The 20649-nt window shown below is 42.5% G+C and overlaps 1 protein-coding gene across 5 annotated transcripts in view; it reads right to left on the bottom strand.

The window, feature by feature from the left end:
* TERF1 (telomeric repeat binding factor 1) overlaps window positions 1-11547 on the bottom strand; it is a 38468-nt gene extending 26921 nt beyond the window's left edge. For 4 of the 5 annotated variants that reach the window (XM_027127917.1, XM_027127916.1, XM_027127920.1 and 1 more), the window contains exons 1-3: window positions 11215-11547; window positions 6500-6595; window positions 203-324 (exon numbers count right to left, since the gene is read on the bottom strand). In XM_027127917.1, coding sequence (XP_026983718.1) covers window positions 203-324; window positions 6500-6595; window positions 11215-11521 — 525 coding nt within the window. In that variant the 5' untranslated portion in view covers window positions 11522-11547. The remainder of the gene's footprint in view (window positions 1-202; window positions 325-6499; window positions 6596-11214) is intronic. The other variant, XM_027127918.1, reaches the window with a different exon arrangement.
* Window positions 11548-20649: the final 9102 nt, after the last annotated feature.

The following is a 20649-nucleotide window of genomic DNA, read 5'->3' on the forward strand; positions in this document are numbered from 1 at the left end:
ATGCACTTAGGTAGAAAACATTAAGTCCCAACTCTTAGTCCTCATGTCAAGATAATAAATCATAGGTCAAATTTCTAAAGAGAATGATTATATTACATTTTACTACAGGTTTACCATCCAACTTCTATTAGGTGGCTCTTAGTTTCTTTAGATGTTGTTTTCATTTTCTAGCAAAATAATAAACACAAAGTAACACTCATACCTGAATTTTAATTAAATTCTGTATTTCTTCATGAAGCTTGTCATGTTCCTTTTCAATTGACGCCCAAATCATCAGGGCTGATTCCAAGGGTGTAATTTGTTCATCACTTTCAAACTGTGCATCTTTTAAAACCAAAATAAAAATAAGTAACTTAGAAAGCCATGAAGAACTTTACTTTGTTAATTTTTTTATAAACTCATTTCTTCAAACATTGACTGAGTGTATACTATGCCAGTTTAGGGAAGATTTTTCAAGTTAATTTCCTCATTAAAATCAACTTAAAAAAAAATAAAAAACAGAAAAGGCTATATACGAAGATTTTCTCTACTAAAATACTGATTTTAAAACCTGAAATAAATTATATTTTATAAGGTGTCACAATAACAGAATTCTTAAATGGTTTGTAAGTCTAACTGCAGTATAACAAACTTCATTGAGATAGAGCACGAAATTAGTTTATTGTGAAATTTGATTTTCGCATATACTACTTTAAATCCTTGTTATATATTTTGTAGATATTTGAAACAGGATCAATCAAGAACTTATCTCTCTACCAACATTATTCCAATCACCAAAGCTTAAAAACCTAAGGAGTGACTTCCCTGGTGGCGCAGTGGTTAAGAATCCGCCTGCCAACACAGGGGACACGGGTTCGAGCCCTGGTCTGGGAAGATCCCACATGCCGTGGAGCAACTAAGCCTGTGCACCACAACTACTGAGCCTGTGCTCTAGAGCCTGCAAGCCACAACTACTGAGCCCACGCGCCACAACTACTGAGCCTGCGTGCCACACTACTGAAGCCCATGCGCCTAGAGCCCGAGCCCCGCAATGAGAAGCCTACACACCACAACGAAGAGTAGCCCCCGCTTGCCGCAACTAGAGAAAGCCCACGCACGGCAACGAAGACCCAACGCAGCCAAAATAAATAAATAAATTTATTAAAAAAAAACGTAAGGAGTCACCGTTTTACTCCTTCCTCTTTCTCATCACCATATACCATCTGTTGCGATGCTGTACAGTGGTTTTTAAAACTTTGGAGTTTATTCCAGACTCTATCATGTACTACCTGTGTGGTGTTGAAAAAGTTATTTTGCCTTTCTAAGCCTCAGTTTTCTCACCTATAAAATGCTGTAAATATGGGCTTCCCTGGTGGCGCAGTGGTTGAGAGTCCGCCTGCTGATGCAGGGGACACGGGTTCGTGCCCCAGTCCGGGAAGATCCCACGTGCCGCAGAGCGGCTGGGCCCGTGAGCCATCGCCACTGAGCCTGCGCGTCGTCGGGAGCCTGTGCTCCGCAACGGGAGAGGCCACAACAGTGAGAGGCCCGCATACCGCAAACAAAACAAAACAAACAAAAAAATGCTGTAAATAAATACTATGTGAATATTTAATGAGATAATATTTGTACTACTGTTAAACTTTCTTAAAACAGAATTTATCAGCTTATTCTTATCAAAGACTCACAGTGGCTGGTAACTACTTAGCAAATTACACACAAACATCTCCATTTGAAATTCAGGGTCAAGGGTAGTTGAAAATCCAATACATAAACTAAAACTAAGTTTTAAATGCTGCCTCTCTTGAAATATAGTGATTCTTGATCACTGACCCCAGCCTATTATATCTAAGATGCACCCTGGTGAATTTCAAGATTAAACCATGGGGTCACACACAAAACAGGGATTTTTTTTGTACCCTTGTTTTAAGAGAAAAAGTTGTTGGAAGGGAAAATAAGAATATAATGAACAACTGCTATACGTGAAGCCCAGCCAGGCACTTCTAGAACATTCTGTCACATTTAATTTACCAGACGGCTCTGTGAACCATGTTAGCTTATGGTCTACATCGGCCCGTTTTCTTCCTCTGCCACCAGCCCAGCCAGCCTACCTACCTACCGTCTTCCGCACGTCTGCTTTGTCTCTAGCCCTAATCCACTGACTGTCCGGGTCCAACTCACCCCCACAACACAGCACACCACATGAGCCAGAGCTGGATGAGTGTGGGCTCCCAGAGCGGTCCTAATAGGGTGGGATTTCCTGCCACCCAGTCTGTTTATAAGTGAACAGTTCCGTGCGATTACGGCCCACCACTGGAGACTGCCAGGAAAGCATTTTGTAAATTGTAAAACCCAATATAAATATGGAATTATTTGCATCAAAAGGTCCTTTACAACCTGGAAGAAATGGACAAATTCTTAGAAATGCACAACCTGCCAATACTGAATCAGGAAGAAATAGAAAATATGAACAGACCAATCACAAGCACTGAAATTGAAACTGTGATTAAAAATCTTCCAACAAACAAAAGCCCAAGACCAGATGGCTTCACAGGCGAATTCTATCAAACATTTAGAGAAGAGCTAACACCTATCCTTCTCAAACACTTCCAAAATATAGCAGGGGGAGGAACACTCCCAAACTCATTCTACGAGGCCACCATCACCCTGATACCAAAACCAGACAAGGACATCACAAAGAAAGAAAACTACAGGCCAATATCACTGATGAACATAGATGCAAAAATCCTCAACAAAATACTAGCAAACAGAATCCAACAGCACATTAAAAGGATCATCACACACCATGATCAAGTGGGGTTTATTCCAGGAATGCAAGGATTCTTCAATATACGCAAATCAATCAACATGATACACCATATTAACAAATTGAAGGAGAAAAACCATACGATCATCTCAACAGATGCAGAGAAAGCTTTAGACAAAATTCAACACCATTTATGATAAAAACCCTGCAGAAAGCAGGCATAGAGGGAACTTTCCTCAACATAATAAAGACCATATATGACAAACCCACAGCCAACATCGTCCTCAATGGTGAAAAACTGAAAGCATTTCCACTAAGATCAGGAACAAGACAAGGTTGCCCACTCTCACCACTCTTATTCAACATAGTTTTGGAAGTTTTAGCCACAGCAATCAGAGAAGAAAAGGAAATAAAAGGAATCCAAATTGGAAAAGAAGAAGTAAAGCTGTCACTGTTTGCAGATGACATGATACTATACATAGAGAATCCTAAAGGTGCTACCAGAAAACTACTAGAGCTAATCAATGAATTTGGTAAAGTAGCAGGATACAAAATTAATGCACAGAAATCTCTGGCATTCCTATACACTAATGATGAAAAATCTGAAAGTGAAATCAAGAAAACACTCCCATTTACCACTGCAGCAAAAAGAATAAAATATCTAGGAATAAACCTACCTAAGGAGACAAAAGACCTGTATGCAGAAAATTATAAGACACCTATGAAAGAAATTAAAGATGATACAAATAGATGGAGAGATATACCATGTTCTTGGATTGGAAGAATCAATATTGTGAAAATGACTCTACTACCCAAAGCAATCTACAGATTCAATGCAATCCCTATCAAACTACCACTGGCATTTTTCACAGAACTAGAACAAAAAATTTCACAATTTGTATGGAAACACAAAAGACCCCGAATAGCCAAAGCAATCTTGAGAACGAAAAACGGAGCTGGAGGAATCAGGCTCCCTGACTTCAGACTATACTACAAAGCTACAGTAATCAAGACAGTATTGTACTGGCACAAAAATAGAAAGACAGATCAATGGAACAGGATAGAAAGACCAGAGATAAACCCACACACATATGGTCACCTTATCTTTGATAAAGGAGGCAGGAATGTACAGTGGAGAAAGGACAGCCTCTTCAATAAGTGGTGCTGGGAAAACTGGACAGGTACATGTAAAAGTATGAGATTAGATCACTCCCTAACACCATACACAAAAATAAGCTCAAAATGGATTAAAGACCTAAATGTAAGGTCAGAAACTATCAAACTCTTAGAGGAAAACATAGGCAGAACACTCTCTGACATAAATCACAGCAAGATCCTTTTTGACCCACCTCCTAGAGAAATGGAAATAAAAACAAAAATAAACAAATGGGACCTAATGAAACTTCAAAGCTTTTACACAGCAAAGGAAACCATAAACAAGACCAAAAGACAACCCTAAGAATGGGAGAAAATATTTGCAAATGAAACAACTGACAAACGATTAATCTCCAAAATTTATAAGCAACTCATGCAGCTCAATAACAAAAAAACAAACAACCCAATCCAAAAATGGGCAGAAGACCTAAACAGACATTTCTCCAAAGAAGATATACAGACTGCCAACAAACACATGAAAGAATGCTCAACATCATTAATCATTAGAGAAATGCAAATCCAAACTACAATGAGATATCATCTCACACTAGTTAGAATGGCCATCAGCAAAAAATCTAGAAACAATAAATGCTGGAGAGGGTGTGGAGAAAAGGGAACACTCTTGCACTGCTGGTGGGAATGTGAATTGATACAGCCACTATGGAGAACAGTATGGAGGTTCCTTAAAAACTACAAATAGAACTACCATATGAGCCGGCAATCCCACTACTGGGCATATACCCTGAGAAAACCATAATTCAAAAAGAGTCATGTACCAAAATGTTCATTGCAGCTCTATTTACAATAGCCAGGAGATGGAAACAACCTAAGTGTCCATCATCGGATGAATGGATAAAGAAGATGTAGCACATATATACAGTGGAATATTACTCAGCCATAAAAAGAAACGAAATTGAGCTATTTGTAATGAGGTGGATGGACCTAGAGTCTGTCATACAGAGTGAAGTAAGTCAGAAAGAGAAAGACAAATACCATATGCTAACACATATATATGGAATTTAAGAAAAAAAAATGTCATGAAGAACCTAGGGGTAAGACAGGAATAAAGACACAGACCTACTAGAGAATGGACTTGAGGATATGTGGAGGGGGAAGGGTAAGCTGTGACAGAGTGAGAGAGTGGCATGGACATATATACACTACCAAATGTAAAACAGCTAGCTATTGGGAAGTAGCCGTATAGCACAGGGAGATCAGCTCGGTGCTTTGTGACCACCTAGAGGGGTGGGATAGGGAGGGTGGGAGGGAGGGAGACGCAAGAGGGAAGAGATATGGGAACATAGGTATATGTACAACTGATTCACTTTGTTATAAAGCAGAAACTAACACACCATTGTAAAGCAATTATACTCCAATAAAGATGTAAAAAAAAAAAAAAAAAGGTCCTTAAAAAACCATGCTGTAAATATTAGCCATTACTGATAAACTGAAACCGGCCTGGCCATTACAACCTAAAATAAACTATGAGGGGCTTCCCTGGTGGCGCAGTGGTTGAGAATCTGCCTGCCAATGCAGGGGACACGGGTTCGAGCCCCCGTCTGGGAAGATCCCACATGCCGCGGAGCAACTAGGCCCGTGAGCCACAATTACCGAGCCTGTGCGTCTGGAGCCTGTGCTCCACAACAAGAGAGGCCACGATAGTGAGAGGCCCGCGTACCGTGATGAAGAGTGGCCCCCACTTGCCGCAACTAGAGAAAGCCCACGCACAGAAATGAAGACCCAACACAGACATAAATAAAAAAAAAAATAAAATAAAAAAAAAAAAAAAAAGAATGATCCATGCTTTAAAAAATAAAAATAAATAAACTATGAGGACAAGGGAGAGAGAGAATTATAGCTATAAAATCATATTCCCTTATTAAGTGCTAAAATCAAGCTCAAATAAGAGGGTTCAAATATCATTGTTGCCAGTTAGAAAAAGAGTATGCATGATAGTAACAGGAGTCACCACAAAGTTACCATAGCTCCATTTAGTGACGTCTTTAAGACAGAGTACACACGGGCTTCCCTGGTGGTGCAGTGGTTGAGAGTCCACCTGCCAATGCAGGGGACACGGGTTCGTGCCCCGGTCCAGGAGGATCCCACATGCCGCGGAGTGGCTGGGCGCGTGAGCCATGCCCGCTGAGCCTGCACGTCCGGAGCCTGTGCTCCGCAACTGGAGAGGCCACAACAGTGAGAGGCCCGCGTACCACAAAAAAAAAAAGACAGAGTACACGGAGCATGGTCCCCCAAAAGCAACATCAGAATCACCTGGGAACTTAATAGAAATGTAAACTCCAGGGCCCCTCACTCACCCTACTGAATCAGAAACTCACGATGGAGAAGGGGACTCACCATTCTGTTCCTTAACAAGTTCTCTAATAATTCGGAAGCAAGCTAAAATTTGAGAACCATCACTCTAAGAAGATAGGGATTATATTTCCTTTACTAGCTTTAAATATGTCTGTGTATAGATGTACATGCCAAATACACGTGAGCAAACTCTCAAAAACAAAGGACTACTCCCATCTGTTTCTTCTCATTGTCTCCCCTTTAGACATAGATTGAAATATGTCCAATATAAGATAAAAACATATTTACCAAGGGTTTTTCCAGCTGCAATTCTTGTCAAAAATTGACATATGTATATAGTTCTCAGTTGATAAGCTGTTAGACTGGACAATCCATGAATAATAGCTGAAAGTGAAGAAAGTGAATCTTATTAAAACATTAAAACAAAACTCCAAACTTGACCCATCAGTGCCTCTGCGTGGTTTGCGGAGAAATAAGTTACAAATATCACCCAAAGATTACCATAAATTTCGAGTGTATGCTTTATTTATAGACAATTTTTAGGAAATCAGAACAAAAAAGAATAACAATGAAGACTCTGCCTTCAAAATAAAACTGATGTTTCACAGGTAGAATAATAAATCTTGAAAACTACGTACTTTCACAGGAGCAGTCTAAACTAAATGAAAAGGGAGATTTAGATCCAAACTGTAAAATGTGTCAAATCATTACCTGGAATCTTCCTTTATACCTTAAAATGCCTAATATTATAGGAAATATATTATTTCTGTCAAGGTTTCAGTTAAGCAAGAGTCTGTTCAGTTTACGAAGCTTTATTTTAAAAACATTTATTAATGTTAATCTCCCCAATATTTGAACACCCACCCAGATGTTATGCTAGGTAGTAAGTATATACAACACTGAGTAAACCATAATCCTGGTTTTCACTGAATTTACCATGTAGCAATAAAAGACAAAGATTAAATGAACCAGCAAACCAAAAAACAGTCCTGCAGCTGCTAAGCAGATGAAACAAATAAATACATTTATTTGTATTTATTTCCTCAATTTTAATATGCCATAACCTTATGCTACACCAGAGATTATCTGGACCAAATATAGTCATAATATAATTAAATAGGATTCAAAAAGAGCACAAAATTTATATAAAATTTAAACACAACTTATTCAACATGGGCTGAACATCTACTGCTGGCCAGTGGTAGGGACTGATGTCTGAATAATAAGATAGCCAGTCCCTGCTCCTCAGAAGGTTTTAGTCTGAGAAGGCAGGAATTAAACAAAAAATTATGCAAGAGATTAATTAAAATTTTAATGTGTCATAAAGGGTAAGTATGGTATAGGAGCAAAACAGAAGGAAGACCTAATCTATTTTAGGGAAGAAAGTCATATCCTTTCTGTCTTCACTTCCCTCCATATTTAGTCTACGTACGCAATAACTACAGATACCCTACACACCACTGCCCTTCTGCTCTTTGTACCTGTTAGGCATAAAACAAAACAAAAACAATGAAAACCTACCCTGGTTGAACCTGGCTATCTGCTTTTTCCACACCTGTAACCAAACACTACATTAGGGAGGATCTAATGACCAGCAACAGTAACAACTATATTTAAGCACTTAACTATAATACCAGGCACTACTCTAAGCACTGAGCAGTGGTTCTCAACTAGGGGTGATTTTGTCCCCTAGGAGGCATTTGGCAATGTCTGGAGACGTTTTTCTTTTTTTGGCGGTACGCAGGCCTCTCACCGTTGTGGCCTCTCCCGTTGCAGAGCACAGGCTCCGGACGCGCAGGCTCAGCAGCCATGGCTCACGGGCCCAGCCGCTCCGCGGCATGTGGGATCTTCCCGGACCGGGGCACGAACCCGTGTCCCCTGCATCGGCAGGCGGACTCCCAACCACTGTGCCACCAGAGAAGCCCCTGGAGCTATTTTTGATTGTCACGAGTGGGAGGGGTGCTACTGGCACCTAGTGGCTGAGGTCAAGGATCCTACAATGCACGGGAGAACCTCCACCTCATTCCCCCTCTACCCTCAAGCATACACAGAATAAAGAATCATGTGGTGCAAAATGTCAACAGGCTGAGGCTGGGAAACCTTGCTTTATACATATCAGTTCATCTGCTTCTCTCAACAGCCCTTTGAGGTAGATGCCGTTATTACTACCATTTTACAGATGAGGAAATTGTAGTACCACGGGAACTGGTGGTACCAAGTCGTTGCTTCAAGTCTTATGGCTATAAACCAGCAGAGCCCGGAATCAAACTCAGACAATTTACTATGGAGCCCATGCTCTTAATTACAATTCTACACTGCTTCCCACGGTGGAGATAGGTTAGGAATATCAGTCTGGAAAAGGCATTATCTGAGATAAGTGAGGTGGGAGAATAATTCTGAGTTGGAATGAAAGAACTAAGAATTTTCTAGGAAGCATCAGAGTTGTATATGTTTACAATCTTGAAAAGCGTAGTAAATGAAATTCTATAAGAGATAAAAGGGAGTCATTTTAGTCAAAAATGGAATACCGAGACAATATTATGTTCACAGTTTGCATATCTGTTTTAGCAATACAACCTGAAAAAGTTTACTCTTTCTGGGTTTCTGTGCCTTTAACCTTCAAATAATGGAGATGACCTAGATTATTCCTTGGGTCTTGGGCTAGAACCTTACAAGGTCCTTTTTTTTTTAAATAAACTTTATTTTTTACAATGGTTTTAAATATACATAATGTAGTGAAGAAAGATAGTAAAGAGGTCCCATATACCCTCCACCCAGTTTACCCTGTTATTAGCATCTTGCATTAATTAGTATTCCATGTTACATTAATTAACCAATAGTGATACATTAGTAACTAAAGTCCATGCTTTATTCAGATTTCCTTAGTGTTTACTTAATGTCCTTTTTCTGCTGCAAGATCCCAACCAGGGCACCACATAACATTTAGTCATCATGTCTCTTTGGGCATCTCTTGGCTATAACAGTTTCTCAGACGTTCCCTGGTTTTGATGACCTTGACAATTTTGAGGTATTTTGTACAATGTACCTCTCTATTGGGATTTGTCTGATATTCTTCTCATGATTAGACTAGAGTTATGGGGTTTGGGGAGGAGGGTCACAGAGGTAAAGTTCCATTTTCATCACACTGTATCAAGCGTACATGCTACTAGCTATCACTGCTGATGCTGACCTTGATTACACCTAGGTGGGCCAGTGTCCGTCAGCTTTCTCTACTTTCTCCCCCTTTGTATCCTGTGCTCTTCGCAGCCCACACTTAAGGAGTGGGGAGTTACGCTCCACCTCCTTGAGGACAGAGTAGCTACACGAATTACCTGGAATTCTTCTGCGTCAGAGATTTGTCTCTTCTTCCATTTGTATATTTATTCCACCATTTATTTACATCAGTATGAACTTTATGGATATTTATTTTGTATGTTGGGTTATAATCCAACACTACAGTTGACCTTTGAACAATGCCAGGGTTAGGGGGTGCTGACCCTCTGAGCAGTTGAAAATCCCAGTGTCAGCTCTCTGTATTCCCAGTTTAACCAACCACAGATTGCGTAGCACTGTCTTATTTACTACTGAGAAAAAAATTGGCTTGTAAGTGGACAGGTGCAGTTCACACCTGTGTTGTTTAAGGGTCAACTGTATTTTCTTGCTCGAGTTATTTCAGCTTTGGCCATTGGGAGCCCTTGCGGTTGGCTCCCGTGTCCTTTTGTACTACTCCCATAATTGTGGGATTTTTTTTTTTTGTTTCTTTGGGGGTTTTGTTTTGCTTTGTTTTTAGCACTTTCTTACTTTCTGTTACAAGATGCTCCAGGCTCAACTTGTATATTTCCTGTCCCAGTCCCAGAATCAGGCCATTTCTCTGGAGAATGGTATTGGAAACCAAGACTTGAGTGCTAAGTGTACCCCTTGCTGCTAGGGTTACATTGCTTCTACACCCTTTCATCTGACAGAACAAGGAAATATATGAGTATATCCTAACCTGTGTCTATATATGTATAATATGCATTGATATTTCTATATGTTATAAACAGGAGCTCATACTGATATTTCCAATTCAAATTCATTAACACATAGATAATTTTAGCCTCCTCCCCAAAGAGGCCTTTATAATAATTCGAATTATTAAATGAACTGGCTTCATTCCAGGATTTAACTTCCTAATTAGTGTTAATTAACCATGGCTCTAGTGTTATCTGTGACACGGAGGAAAGTTTCTTGAATTGGAAGATAAGACATGCGTCTGGAACAACCCTTTAACCTATCAATGCTTTAGGTTGTTTTAACTAGTACACTCCTCTATAAACTGAGATTACTTGCCTAACTCACGGGATAACCGTGAAGCTGAAATGTACCAATACGGTTTTCTGAGGTATTTGATTTCCTACTAAATAGTATCTTGGGGTTGCGTTCGGCTGCAATAAGTTGACGGCCAACTCATATAAATACCAGAGCATCTTTCGGTTATCATTCAAAAAGCCAGCTAGCCTTCTCTAGGCGTCAAGGTCTCTGTCCATCGCTTACAGGCTGTCTTGTGTAGGCGGTAGATTTCATTGTCAGTTACTTTTATTCTGAAGCCTATACGGAGCCAGCGGGCTAAACCAGGTTTAGATAGCTCCCGAAGTAACAGAAAACACTAATGCCTAGGTCACAGTGACTTGTTAAATAAATGCCTTTACAGGAGTATCTCTGCCGAAAAAAGCAAGAAACACAAGCGCCACAGGCGACAAAGGGAACTGGACACTGGATTCAGTGCAGTTTTGTTCATTTTAACCCACTTAACCCTCTTTCAACTCTAATGAATCTGAGCAAAACTGAGGAGCTGAGAGGAGGCGGATGCGGGATTGGAACCAACGATCAACTCTGAGCTGGGGGCCCTCCGCTCGGGCGCCGCAGCAGCCCGATCCCCGACCCCCTGGGGGACAGCGCCGCAAACCTGGCCTCGGCAGCCCGCCGCGGTCCCCGCCCCCGGCCCGGGCGCGCCCCGCACTCACCCTCGGCGCTGTCGCGGGTGCGGTGGAAGTCGTCCGACCGGCCGTCACGGAAGGCCCGGCAAAGAGACAGGCAGAGGAAATCGAGCATCCAGCCGGCAGCTACCGCCTCGGCCTCAGCCACCAGGCCCGCGTCCTCCTCCTCCTCAGGGGCCCCCAAGTGCATCTGGCACTCGAGCGGTTCCTGGCACTCAAACTGCCCCTGATCATCTCTCGCCGTTTCCGCCATCCGCTCCTCCAGGGGACCTGCATCCTCCCCATCCGCAAGCCCTCGCGGGCTCGGAGCCGCTGAGGCGGTGCTCTCCGCCATATTACATCTCTCGCACCGCTTCTGTCTTTTCCTGCGCGGAGCGACGATTGGCTCGCGCCGCGCGGGGCGGAGCCTCGGAGGGTCTCTTCCGCCCGTGGGAAACCACCAATCACACACCACCGGGATGGGCGAGCGGCTCGAACCTGGCTTCTGATTGGCCGAAATCTGCTCCCGCCTCTGGATGTTGAATTCCCCGCCACCCAGGGGTGCAGTTTTGTTGGTAAACTAGACAAGTTCTGGCTGGATGCGGAGAGAGAATAGGAGGTCAGGGAGCGGGGGACTGCTTTATTCTCGTGCTAAAATGCAACACTGACTAGAACAACAACACGGTTAGTTAAAATGGAAAAACATTTTACCTTCAGTGTGCTTCAAAAATGAGATAGGTGATTAAAACTTGTCACTATTTTTCGAGCGTAACACTTTAGATCCTGGTATTCACTTAACAGTTACTGTGCGATCACGAACCAAAACTCTTTCAACAGACTTAGATCCGTGCTTCTCCAACCTTAAGGGGCATCAGAATAAGCCCCTAGGCTTGCTAAAAACACGAATTGCCGGCCTCCACCCCCAGAGTTTTTGTTCTGTAGATCTGGACTGGGATCCTTGAATTTGCAAGTGATAAGTTCTCAGGTCAGTGATACTGAGGCTGCTTGTCTGGGGACCAAATTTTCCGAATTATCGCTCTAGGAAGAGTATATTATTATGGGAATGAATTTTATTCAGGGCCTGAAATTGACTATAGCATTCAGCTTTACAACAATAAGTGAATACTTATTTTGAACTTTCAAACTTACCTTTGAGCACAAGAGGGCGTTGGGGGAAGGGGGTCTGGTTATGTTCTATTTCTCTATGTGGGTGATAGTTACATCAGTGTGGTCCTTTATGAAAATTCATTGAACACTTTTCAGTATATGGGTTATAACTGAATAAAAAGTTTCTTTTAAAAACCTTTCTGTGGGCTTCCCTGGTGGCGCAGTGGTTGAGAGTCCGCCTGCCGATGCAGGGGACGCGTGTTCGTGCCCCGGTCGGGGAAGATCCCACATGCTGCGGAGCGGCTGGCCCCGTGAGCCATGACCGCTGAGCCTGCGCGTCCGGAGCCTGTGCTCCGCAACGGGAGAGGCCACAGCAGTGAGGGGCCCGCGTACCACAAAAAAAAAAAAAAAAAGATTTGCTGTGTTGGGACTTCCCTGGTGGTGCAGTGGTTAAGAAGCCGCCTGCCAACGCAGGGGATATGGGTTCGAGCCCTGGTCCGGGAAGATCCCACATGCCGCGGAGCAACTAAGTCCGTGCGCCACAAATACTGAGCCTGTGTGCCACAACTACTGAAGCCCACGCGCCTACAGCCCATGCTCTGCAACATGAGAAGCCCGCGCACCGCAACGAAGAGTAGCCCCTGCTCCTCGCAACTAGAGAAAGCCGGTGAGCATCAACGAAGACCTAACACAGCCAAAAATAATACATAAATTTATTTTTTTTAATGGTTTAAGATTTGCTGTGTTGATTCACATAAACCAGATACCTCCATTTCTGTCTTTGCCCTCTTTCTCTGTAGGTCAGACCAAGTCCCTTTAGCCGGAAACTAATTATGATAATGATCATGATCGTATCAACCACACTTAAAATTTATTGCTTGTTTAATGGATGTCAAGAACTTTTCTGCGTGCATTATATGAATTATTTCATTTAATCTTCACGGCTATTCTATTAAGTAGATACTATTATGATCCTATAGAGGATGAACCTGCAGCACAGAGAGGACTGTTAACTCACCCAAGACCGGTAAGTGAGTTAGCTAGTTAGTAAATTAGGGACCCAGGACCTGAAAGCAGGCACTCTGACTCTATACTATTCCCTCTTCTCCCTAGAAGGCCTCCCCAGGGGAGCAGACACCAGCCAGAGTTCATTTTCTCTGTAGTGGTTCCTGGATCCACAGAAGGTCCCCCTCCCCTCTCTTCTGCTAAAGAATTAACGCCCAATATGCATATCAACTTTTACAAATAAGCGCATAGCCAGCTGTAGGAAGGCAGTGCTGTGGGTCCTCCCATTTAATGACTGAGGTTATCACAGCACATTCAGTTATTCTCCCTCACAGCGAGATTATTTCAAGTGGAAAAGGATGATATATTACCTTGTTTAAGAGAAGGTTAGCACCTTCTTTTTGGGAGGGAAGAGAAAAGCAAGGGTTTTATCATGCAGATATGCCTCTTCTTCCTCAGGGAGATTAGAGAGGGCCCACAGGACAGATTAGTCACTGGGGTGGGCCAGAAAACTGTAGACTGGTTGATGAAGATTACATTTCCGGGGAAGGTCAAAACTGCAAGTCAGGTATTAAGCCTGGATTTGGCATCCTGGGCTTTAGCACAAGTGCCATCATTTGAGGCCTGTGATTTTCTTTTTAACAGGTAAGTATGGTCAAATGTTAAGATTTGACAAGATTGAGTGGCAGGTATTTATTATATTATTTTCTATATTTCATAAGTTTGAAATATTTCACAAAATCTTTTTAAAAATAAAAATATTCAGAGTACAATTGGGCCTTAATTCTAAATAACAGATTTGACCAGCACTGCCTTTCCAAATTAACCAATTCTTTGACCAAACAGACTGAACTGGCTACTTTTTTTTGTCAGCCCTGGTGATACATTTACTCTTCCCAGTAAAGGTCACTATGGAATGAAATCTTTGCTTAAACAATAGAGTACATAGTATAATTCCCCTCATTCAATTAAAAAAAAGAAATTATGAAATTCTTTCTCACTAGCTCGCTTGTAAGCCCAATATGCAAAAAAGCCAAGCACAAGACGGGATGAGGGCCAGAGATCTAAGAAGCTGATTTGAAAGCTACTGTACAAATACAGTAAGCTGGTTTGAAATACAGATACAGTAAGCTGGTTTGAAAGCTACTGTACAAATACAAGTAACATGCATGAATGTGGCTTAGTGCGTTTGCTCTTTTGGCTTCAGGAATTTCTTCTGATTTCAAATCTAAGATTCTTCTCTCTGCTCTACACAGAGCACTGGTGTGGTACTTGCTGGGACTAAATCCATAAGAACCAGGAAACCGAGGAGCCCCGTGCTGCTCAGTCAGAGGACGGCGTCTCCTCCAGAGCCTATCTTCGTGGCCTCTTTTGAGTAGGAGAGACTGGACTGCTTTCAATGACAGCTGTGCTTTAAAAGGGCAAAATCATGGGAATTCCCTGGTGGTCCAGTGGTTAGGACTCGGCGCTTACACTGTTGTGGACCTGGGTTCAATCCCTGGTCGGGGAACTAAGATCCCGCAAGCTGTGCGACCAAAAAAATAAATAAATAAAAATGAAAGAGCAAAAGCAAACGCTTTTAGGTCTCTGAAGGCCCAAGCCCAGACTAGCACAGTGTTACTTCTTCCATGCTCGTTCGGTCAAAGCAAGCCACAAGGCCATCCCAGATTCAGTGGCAGACAAGTAGACTTCACCTCTTGATTGGAGGAGGAAAATGCATGTACAGGGATGAGAGGAACTCACAGTTGAAGGCTATCCTTATGAACTATGTACCAGAGTGTTTGACTGCACGTGGATAAATGAGACACTGGGGTCAAAGGGTTAGTCCAGGCTGGTGGTTGCCCAAACAGGGTTGTATCTAATAGCCAAAATGACTCAATGTAATGATCTCAGAGAGGCAGCAGTAAGTGGTGGCATGAAGCGAGATCTTAATTCCCCGCCCAGGAACTGAACCTGGGTAGCCTGGATGAAAACCAGGAATCCTAGCCACCACAAAACCCCTGGCTCTCACCTCCAGTGAAAAATCCATTTCTCAAGGAGGCAAAAACTGTAAAAACAGGTACAAAGTTTATTATTAGAGACACAGCACAAGTGGGAGAGCACACAGAGAAACAGTTTATTTAGTTAAGACAGAGGCAAGGCAGAGATGCACCCGGAGAGAAAGGGTGTGGGCGTCCTCCCTAATGAGGGTGGAGATCAATAAAGAGATGGTGAAGTCATTCATACAGGGCAGTTCTTCTGGGTCTTTGTTTACCTTTGCACAGTTATCTGGCTTCTTCTTCTACACCTGACCTGCCCTAGGACCCTCCTCAATATGCGTACGCAACCCTTTTTCCAAGATGGATTCCAGCCCAGAGGCCTATGGGGCGGCCTTAGCATCACATATTATGGGGTGGTGCCCTCTCCTTTTGACCCCCAAGGAGCCTTTCTGCGCATGTGCAATGTTTCCCTTGCCCCAAGGATGGGAAATGTATGACCTCTTGATCTTTTAACAGGGTTTAGCCCCTCTCTGTCCCTGTCGTAAAAGTGTCCCATGTCCGGTTATCTACCCTATTCCTGTTGTTGTTTCTCATATCAAAGTGCAGATCTCGAAATACAGACAGGAGTCCCGTCATAAATATGTAGTCTGGAGCCCATTTCTCTCTTGCCTCAGGAAATGTAAACAGGGGGCTGGTAATGAACGTCTGGCCTGGAGCCCATCTTCTTACCCCAGGAAGTGTGACCAGGAGGCCAGCTGGAAATGTGTAGCCTGGAGCCCATCTTTCTCCTGCCCCAGTAAGAGAGGGCAGCTCTACGTGGGGAGAATACAAAGGTTTCTGGCAAGTAGCACATCAAGTAGAAAGAGACAACATAAGGACGGTGGCTGAGAGTACGTAGAACGCTCTGCATATGGCATTTTCCTGTTAGCTGGCTGTGAGATGGTCAGACAGGAACCCCCATGACCTTAGCAGCCAGGGGGAATGTTTAGCTGCTAAACGGAAAGCGCCATGGGGAGCCTATGTGTCTCCCCCAAAGGCCTTTGCCGTGAACAGACTAATGTAGAATTTATCCTCCCACTAAAAGGATGAGATCATAAAATACCCCTTCCATGACCACAACTTGGGCAGAACCCAGAAGCAGATGGCCAGACAATATGGAGGGTCTAATTAGGGAGAGAAAAGCTGCAGGGCCACCAAAATAGGACACATTTTCCTCTGGGAGTAACTAAGCAGTTGTAGGCATTTTGCAGAGCGTTTTGGAGGAAAATAAAGGCTTATTTTTGTCGGAGTGTGCTATACAAGGTCCAGGTGAAATTCCACGGCTCCAAGTGCTCTTTTTTTTTTTTTTTTTTTTTAAATTCCACAAGGGAGTATTTTTGGTTTTGATTTTTAAAGGCTTTGAACAACTTCTGGTATTCCGAACCCTGGAAGAACTGAAAGTGATAACCATTTCAGTTTTATGCATTTAATGTTCTGTGGTCCATACAGACTCTCTCTCCAACCCCAAGGGCTAGTGTTATTGTGGCAGCAGCAATGATAATAATAAGCAACTGATATGTAAGAGAGATGTTTCACCTTTTTTTAAAGGATGTTCACATTTATTATCTTGTTTTATCTCCCTAGTGGGTCTGGGTTTCCCATGGCTCATGGCACTCTAGATAGTCTGTAAGCATCAGAAACCATGAAACAGAAAAGGGTGCCCCTTTTGCATCCATTTCCTTTTAATTATTTGGGCATTTTAGTATTTCCTTCTCCAGTTTGTAAGTTCACTATTTTTAGTGAAACGCAAAAAAGCATCATATTTGGAAGGCAAAATTTAATTAGAACCTATAAATGCTAATTTTGTTCTTCCTCTAATGAGAGTCATTATTTTAGTAGTTCCTGTATGTGTCTTCATTAACACACAAAATGAAAAGTAGCAGTGTTATCAGTTTAATTAGGCTTAACATTTAAAGTTTGTGTTCAGATATTAAGGTTTGTTCAGAACTAATGAGTACAGTGCTCAGCAGTAGGTTGACTTAGAGGGAAGAGGAAAAAGGATGGGTTTGCCCATTCCTAACTACCCCTCCCCCATAGGCCTGGGAGCTGCTGTGGGGTGTGGCTGAAAAGACCCCCCAGCTATCCCCAGATTAAGGAATGTTCCTGTCCCATGAAATAGTCTTGGGGCAGAGCCAGATGGTGTAGGGCCTGAGGCTACTGCTCCTTCAAGGACTTGGAAAGGGCCTTGTAATGAGATGCTCTGAAGGTAGCACCGTACATTTTCATAAGAAGTGGTGGATCCTGCTAGGGCTGGAAGAGCTGTGAGGATTGGGCTCCGATGAGCAAAGAGAGGTGAATAGGAAGAAAGATTAGAGAGGACAGATGGGAGCCAATCTTCCAGGAAGATTGTTTTCCAAAACAAAGATGAATACTTTGTGTTTAATTTTCCAATTTTTAGTCATAGCACACGTCAGACATTTAGAAAACAGCAATGTAGGCAACGATCGTAGGACACATTTCAAGCCTGGACACAAAACTAGAACAAAGTGAACAATGACCTCTGGGTCTTTCTCTCTCTCTCTCTCTCTCTCTCTTTTTTTTTTAAAAAGCAGCACAGGGACTTCCCTGGTGGCACAGTGGTTAAGACTCCGCGCTCCCAATGCAGGTGGACTGTATTCAATCCCTGGTCAGGGAACTAGATGCCACATGCATGCCGCAACTAAGAGTCTGCATGCCGCAACTAAGAAGCCCACGTGCTGCCACTAAGGAGCCCATGAGCCACAACTAAGGAGCCCTCCTGTCTCAACTAAGACCCAGCGCAACCAAGTAAATAAATAAATATTAAAGAATAAATAAAAAAAAAATAAAGCAACGCACCAGGATTCTATTTATTTATTTATTTATTTATACATATTTATTTATTTGGCTGCGCTGGGTCTTAGTGGCGGCACGTGGGATCTAATTCCCTGACCAGGGACCGAACCTGGGCCCCTGCTTTGGGAGCATGGAGTCTTAACTTCTGGACTACCAGGGAAGTCTCTGGGTCTTTCTGGTACATGAATATTTTCTGCATATAATGTTGTTCTTTTTGAAAAAGAAACCGAAATCACAGTGAAATAGTATCAACTGAAATTTGACTCTATTCTGGACATTTTTTGTCTAAATTTAAAGCGAAAGAAATGGCAAACTCTAGATGAGGCAGAGTAAAAAATACAAAGCAGCACTCAGCCTCGTTGTCTTTTCTCAGCCTGAATCCAGCAGGGAAATTTCACAAGCCTGTCCACAGGAGGCCTCGTGGAAGAGAGTGTGTTTGCTATTCAGGAAAGCAGTGACTCCTCAGGCCGCCATGCTGCATGGGTTAAAGATGGTAGCTGGAGACAACGGTATGAATGGCAACAAGTTCAAACGTCACATCCTTCAGAGACCTTCCCTGACCTTCCCAGGAACTGCTGAGTGCATATCCTCTGAACTCCCTGGTTCATATTTTTCTGAGGCTACTCAAAACACTGCACTACTTATTCTTCCCTACCCCATGACTAGCTCTTTTAGCCTTTAATGTCATGAGGGATAAGGACTATGCTTTAAGCCCTCCCACCAACCTTCCTTCTCTTTTTTTTTTAAATCCCTCAGGCCCTCACTTGCTAACCGGCTTATGGTAGACTTTAAACAACTTTATGGGGCTTCCCTGGTGGTGCAGTGGTCGAGAGTCCGCCTTCCGATGCAGGGGACGGGGGTTCGTGCCCCGGTCCGGGAAGATCCCACATGCCGCGGAGCGGCTGGGCCCGTGAGCCATGGCCGCTGAGCCTGCGTGTCCGGACCCTGTGCTCTGCAACGGGGGAGGCCACGGCAGTGAGAGGCCCGCAAAAAACTGTATGGAGGAACTATCATTTACATAAAATAAGATGCAATCATTTTAAGGTACAGGTCCATGGATTTTTGATAAAAATGTATGTCTATGTAACCAATAATTGACTTTTTCTTTTCAACATTTTAAATATTTCACTTCATTTTCTTCTTGCACGTGTGATTTATGATGAGAAGTCCACTCTAATTTTTATCCTTGTTCCTCTATAGGTAAGGTGATTTTATTCTGAGAGGTGATGCTTGCTTAGTAATGGGCAACATCTTTACTAACATAACAGTGTCAGACATTTTCATGTATAAATTCTGTAATGCTCACACAGCTCTATGAGGCAGGGTCTGTTATTAAATCTATGAAAAAAGGCAACAGAGAGGTTATGTAATTTGCTCAAAGTCACGCAGCTGTAATGACCAGAAACAGGGTTTGAACTAGGCACTCTGGATCCAGTCTCTGCCCACTAAATCAATGCACTCCAGTATCTGTTGCTTAGAGATGAACTCTGAAGAACCAGCCCAGATTAAAGGAAGACTTTCCCAGGGTTCATAGAATTGATGGTAACAACCAAATTTTCTGTGTAATCATTGCTATTGTTCTTCAAAATCACAGATGTTTAGAAGATACTTTAGAGATCACCCAAGCCAACCCTTTCATTTTTACAGACAAAGGAATTGAGAGCCAGAAAACCAAACACTCCAGAGTCAAATGTGGTAAGAACAAGTTTTCTTTTTGGAAATGACTCTTGACTCTCAGAGAAAATGAGTTTTAATTTCTCTTAAAGACTCAAAGTTAAACAAAAGAAGAAATTTCTTCATGTTCAGAGCTGTTAAGCATTGAATGGGGAATTCTCTGGCGGTCCAGTAATTAAGACTCAGTGCTTTCACTGCAGAGGTCCGGGTTCAATCCCTGGTCTGGGAACTAAAATCCTTCACACCACTGAGGCATGGTCAAAAAAAAAAAAGAAAAGAAAAAAAGCATTGAATGGATAAAAGAAAAAAATTATGGAATCTCTTCAATTTCCCTAATAATAGGTTTATCCCTAATGACAGGTTAATCACCTAAAATAAAGGCAATTAACCTGGGATGGGTGGTCATTTGTTGTTTTCTTTGTCCAGTTTCCATTCACTCTTCCCTTTGGAATGATATCCTGATTTTTCTCAGGGAAACACACCCTCCCTCCCGCTCTGTCCCAGATGTGCCTCTAAAAGCACCTCCTGTGAACATTTTCTGGGACCTTGGAATTTTCTCTTAAACTTACTTGAAATTGCCCTGGGAATTTCCTAGATACTGAAGCACTCAAAGCAATTTCATAAAAACAGGCTAAAAATTCTTTGTGCAAATGGAAAACTTTGCTCTTGCTGAACAAGTAATCAGCCATATTCTCCAAAGAGCCATTTCCTCTTCGTGAGAACAGAAGCCCATTTCAGAGACTTCATAAATGTAAATGTTTTACAAACCAGCCACCATCAGAAGGACCGCTCCACCGTTAAAGATGGAAGCAGCAACCCGGGAAATAAGGGACTGGAAGTAGAGGGAATTCCTTTAACTCTGAGA

Source organism: Aethalodelphis obliquidens, unplaced genomic scaffold (assembly GCF_003676395.1).
Source record: "Aethalodelphis obliquidens isolate GAN/ISIS:26980383/991018 unplaced genomic scaffold, ASM367639v1 scaffold33, whole genome shotgun sequence".
Lineage (NCBI taxonomy): Eukaryota > Metazoa > Chordata > Mammalia > Artiodactyla > Delphinidae > Aethalodelphis > Aethalodelphis obliquidens.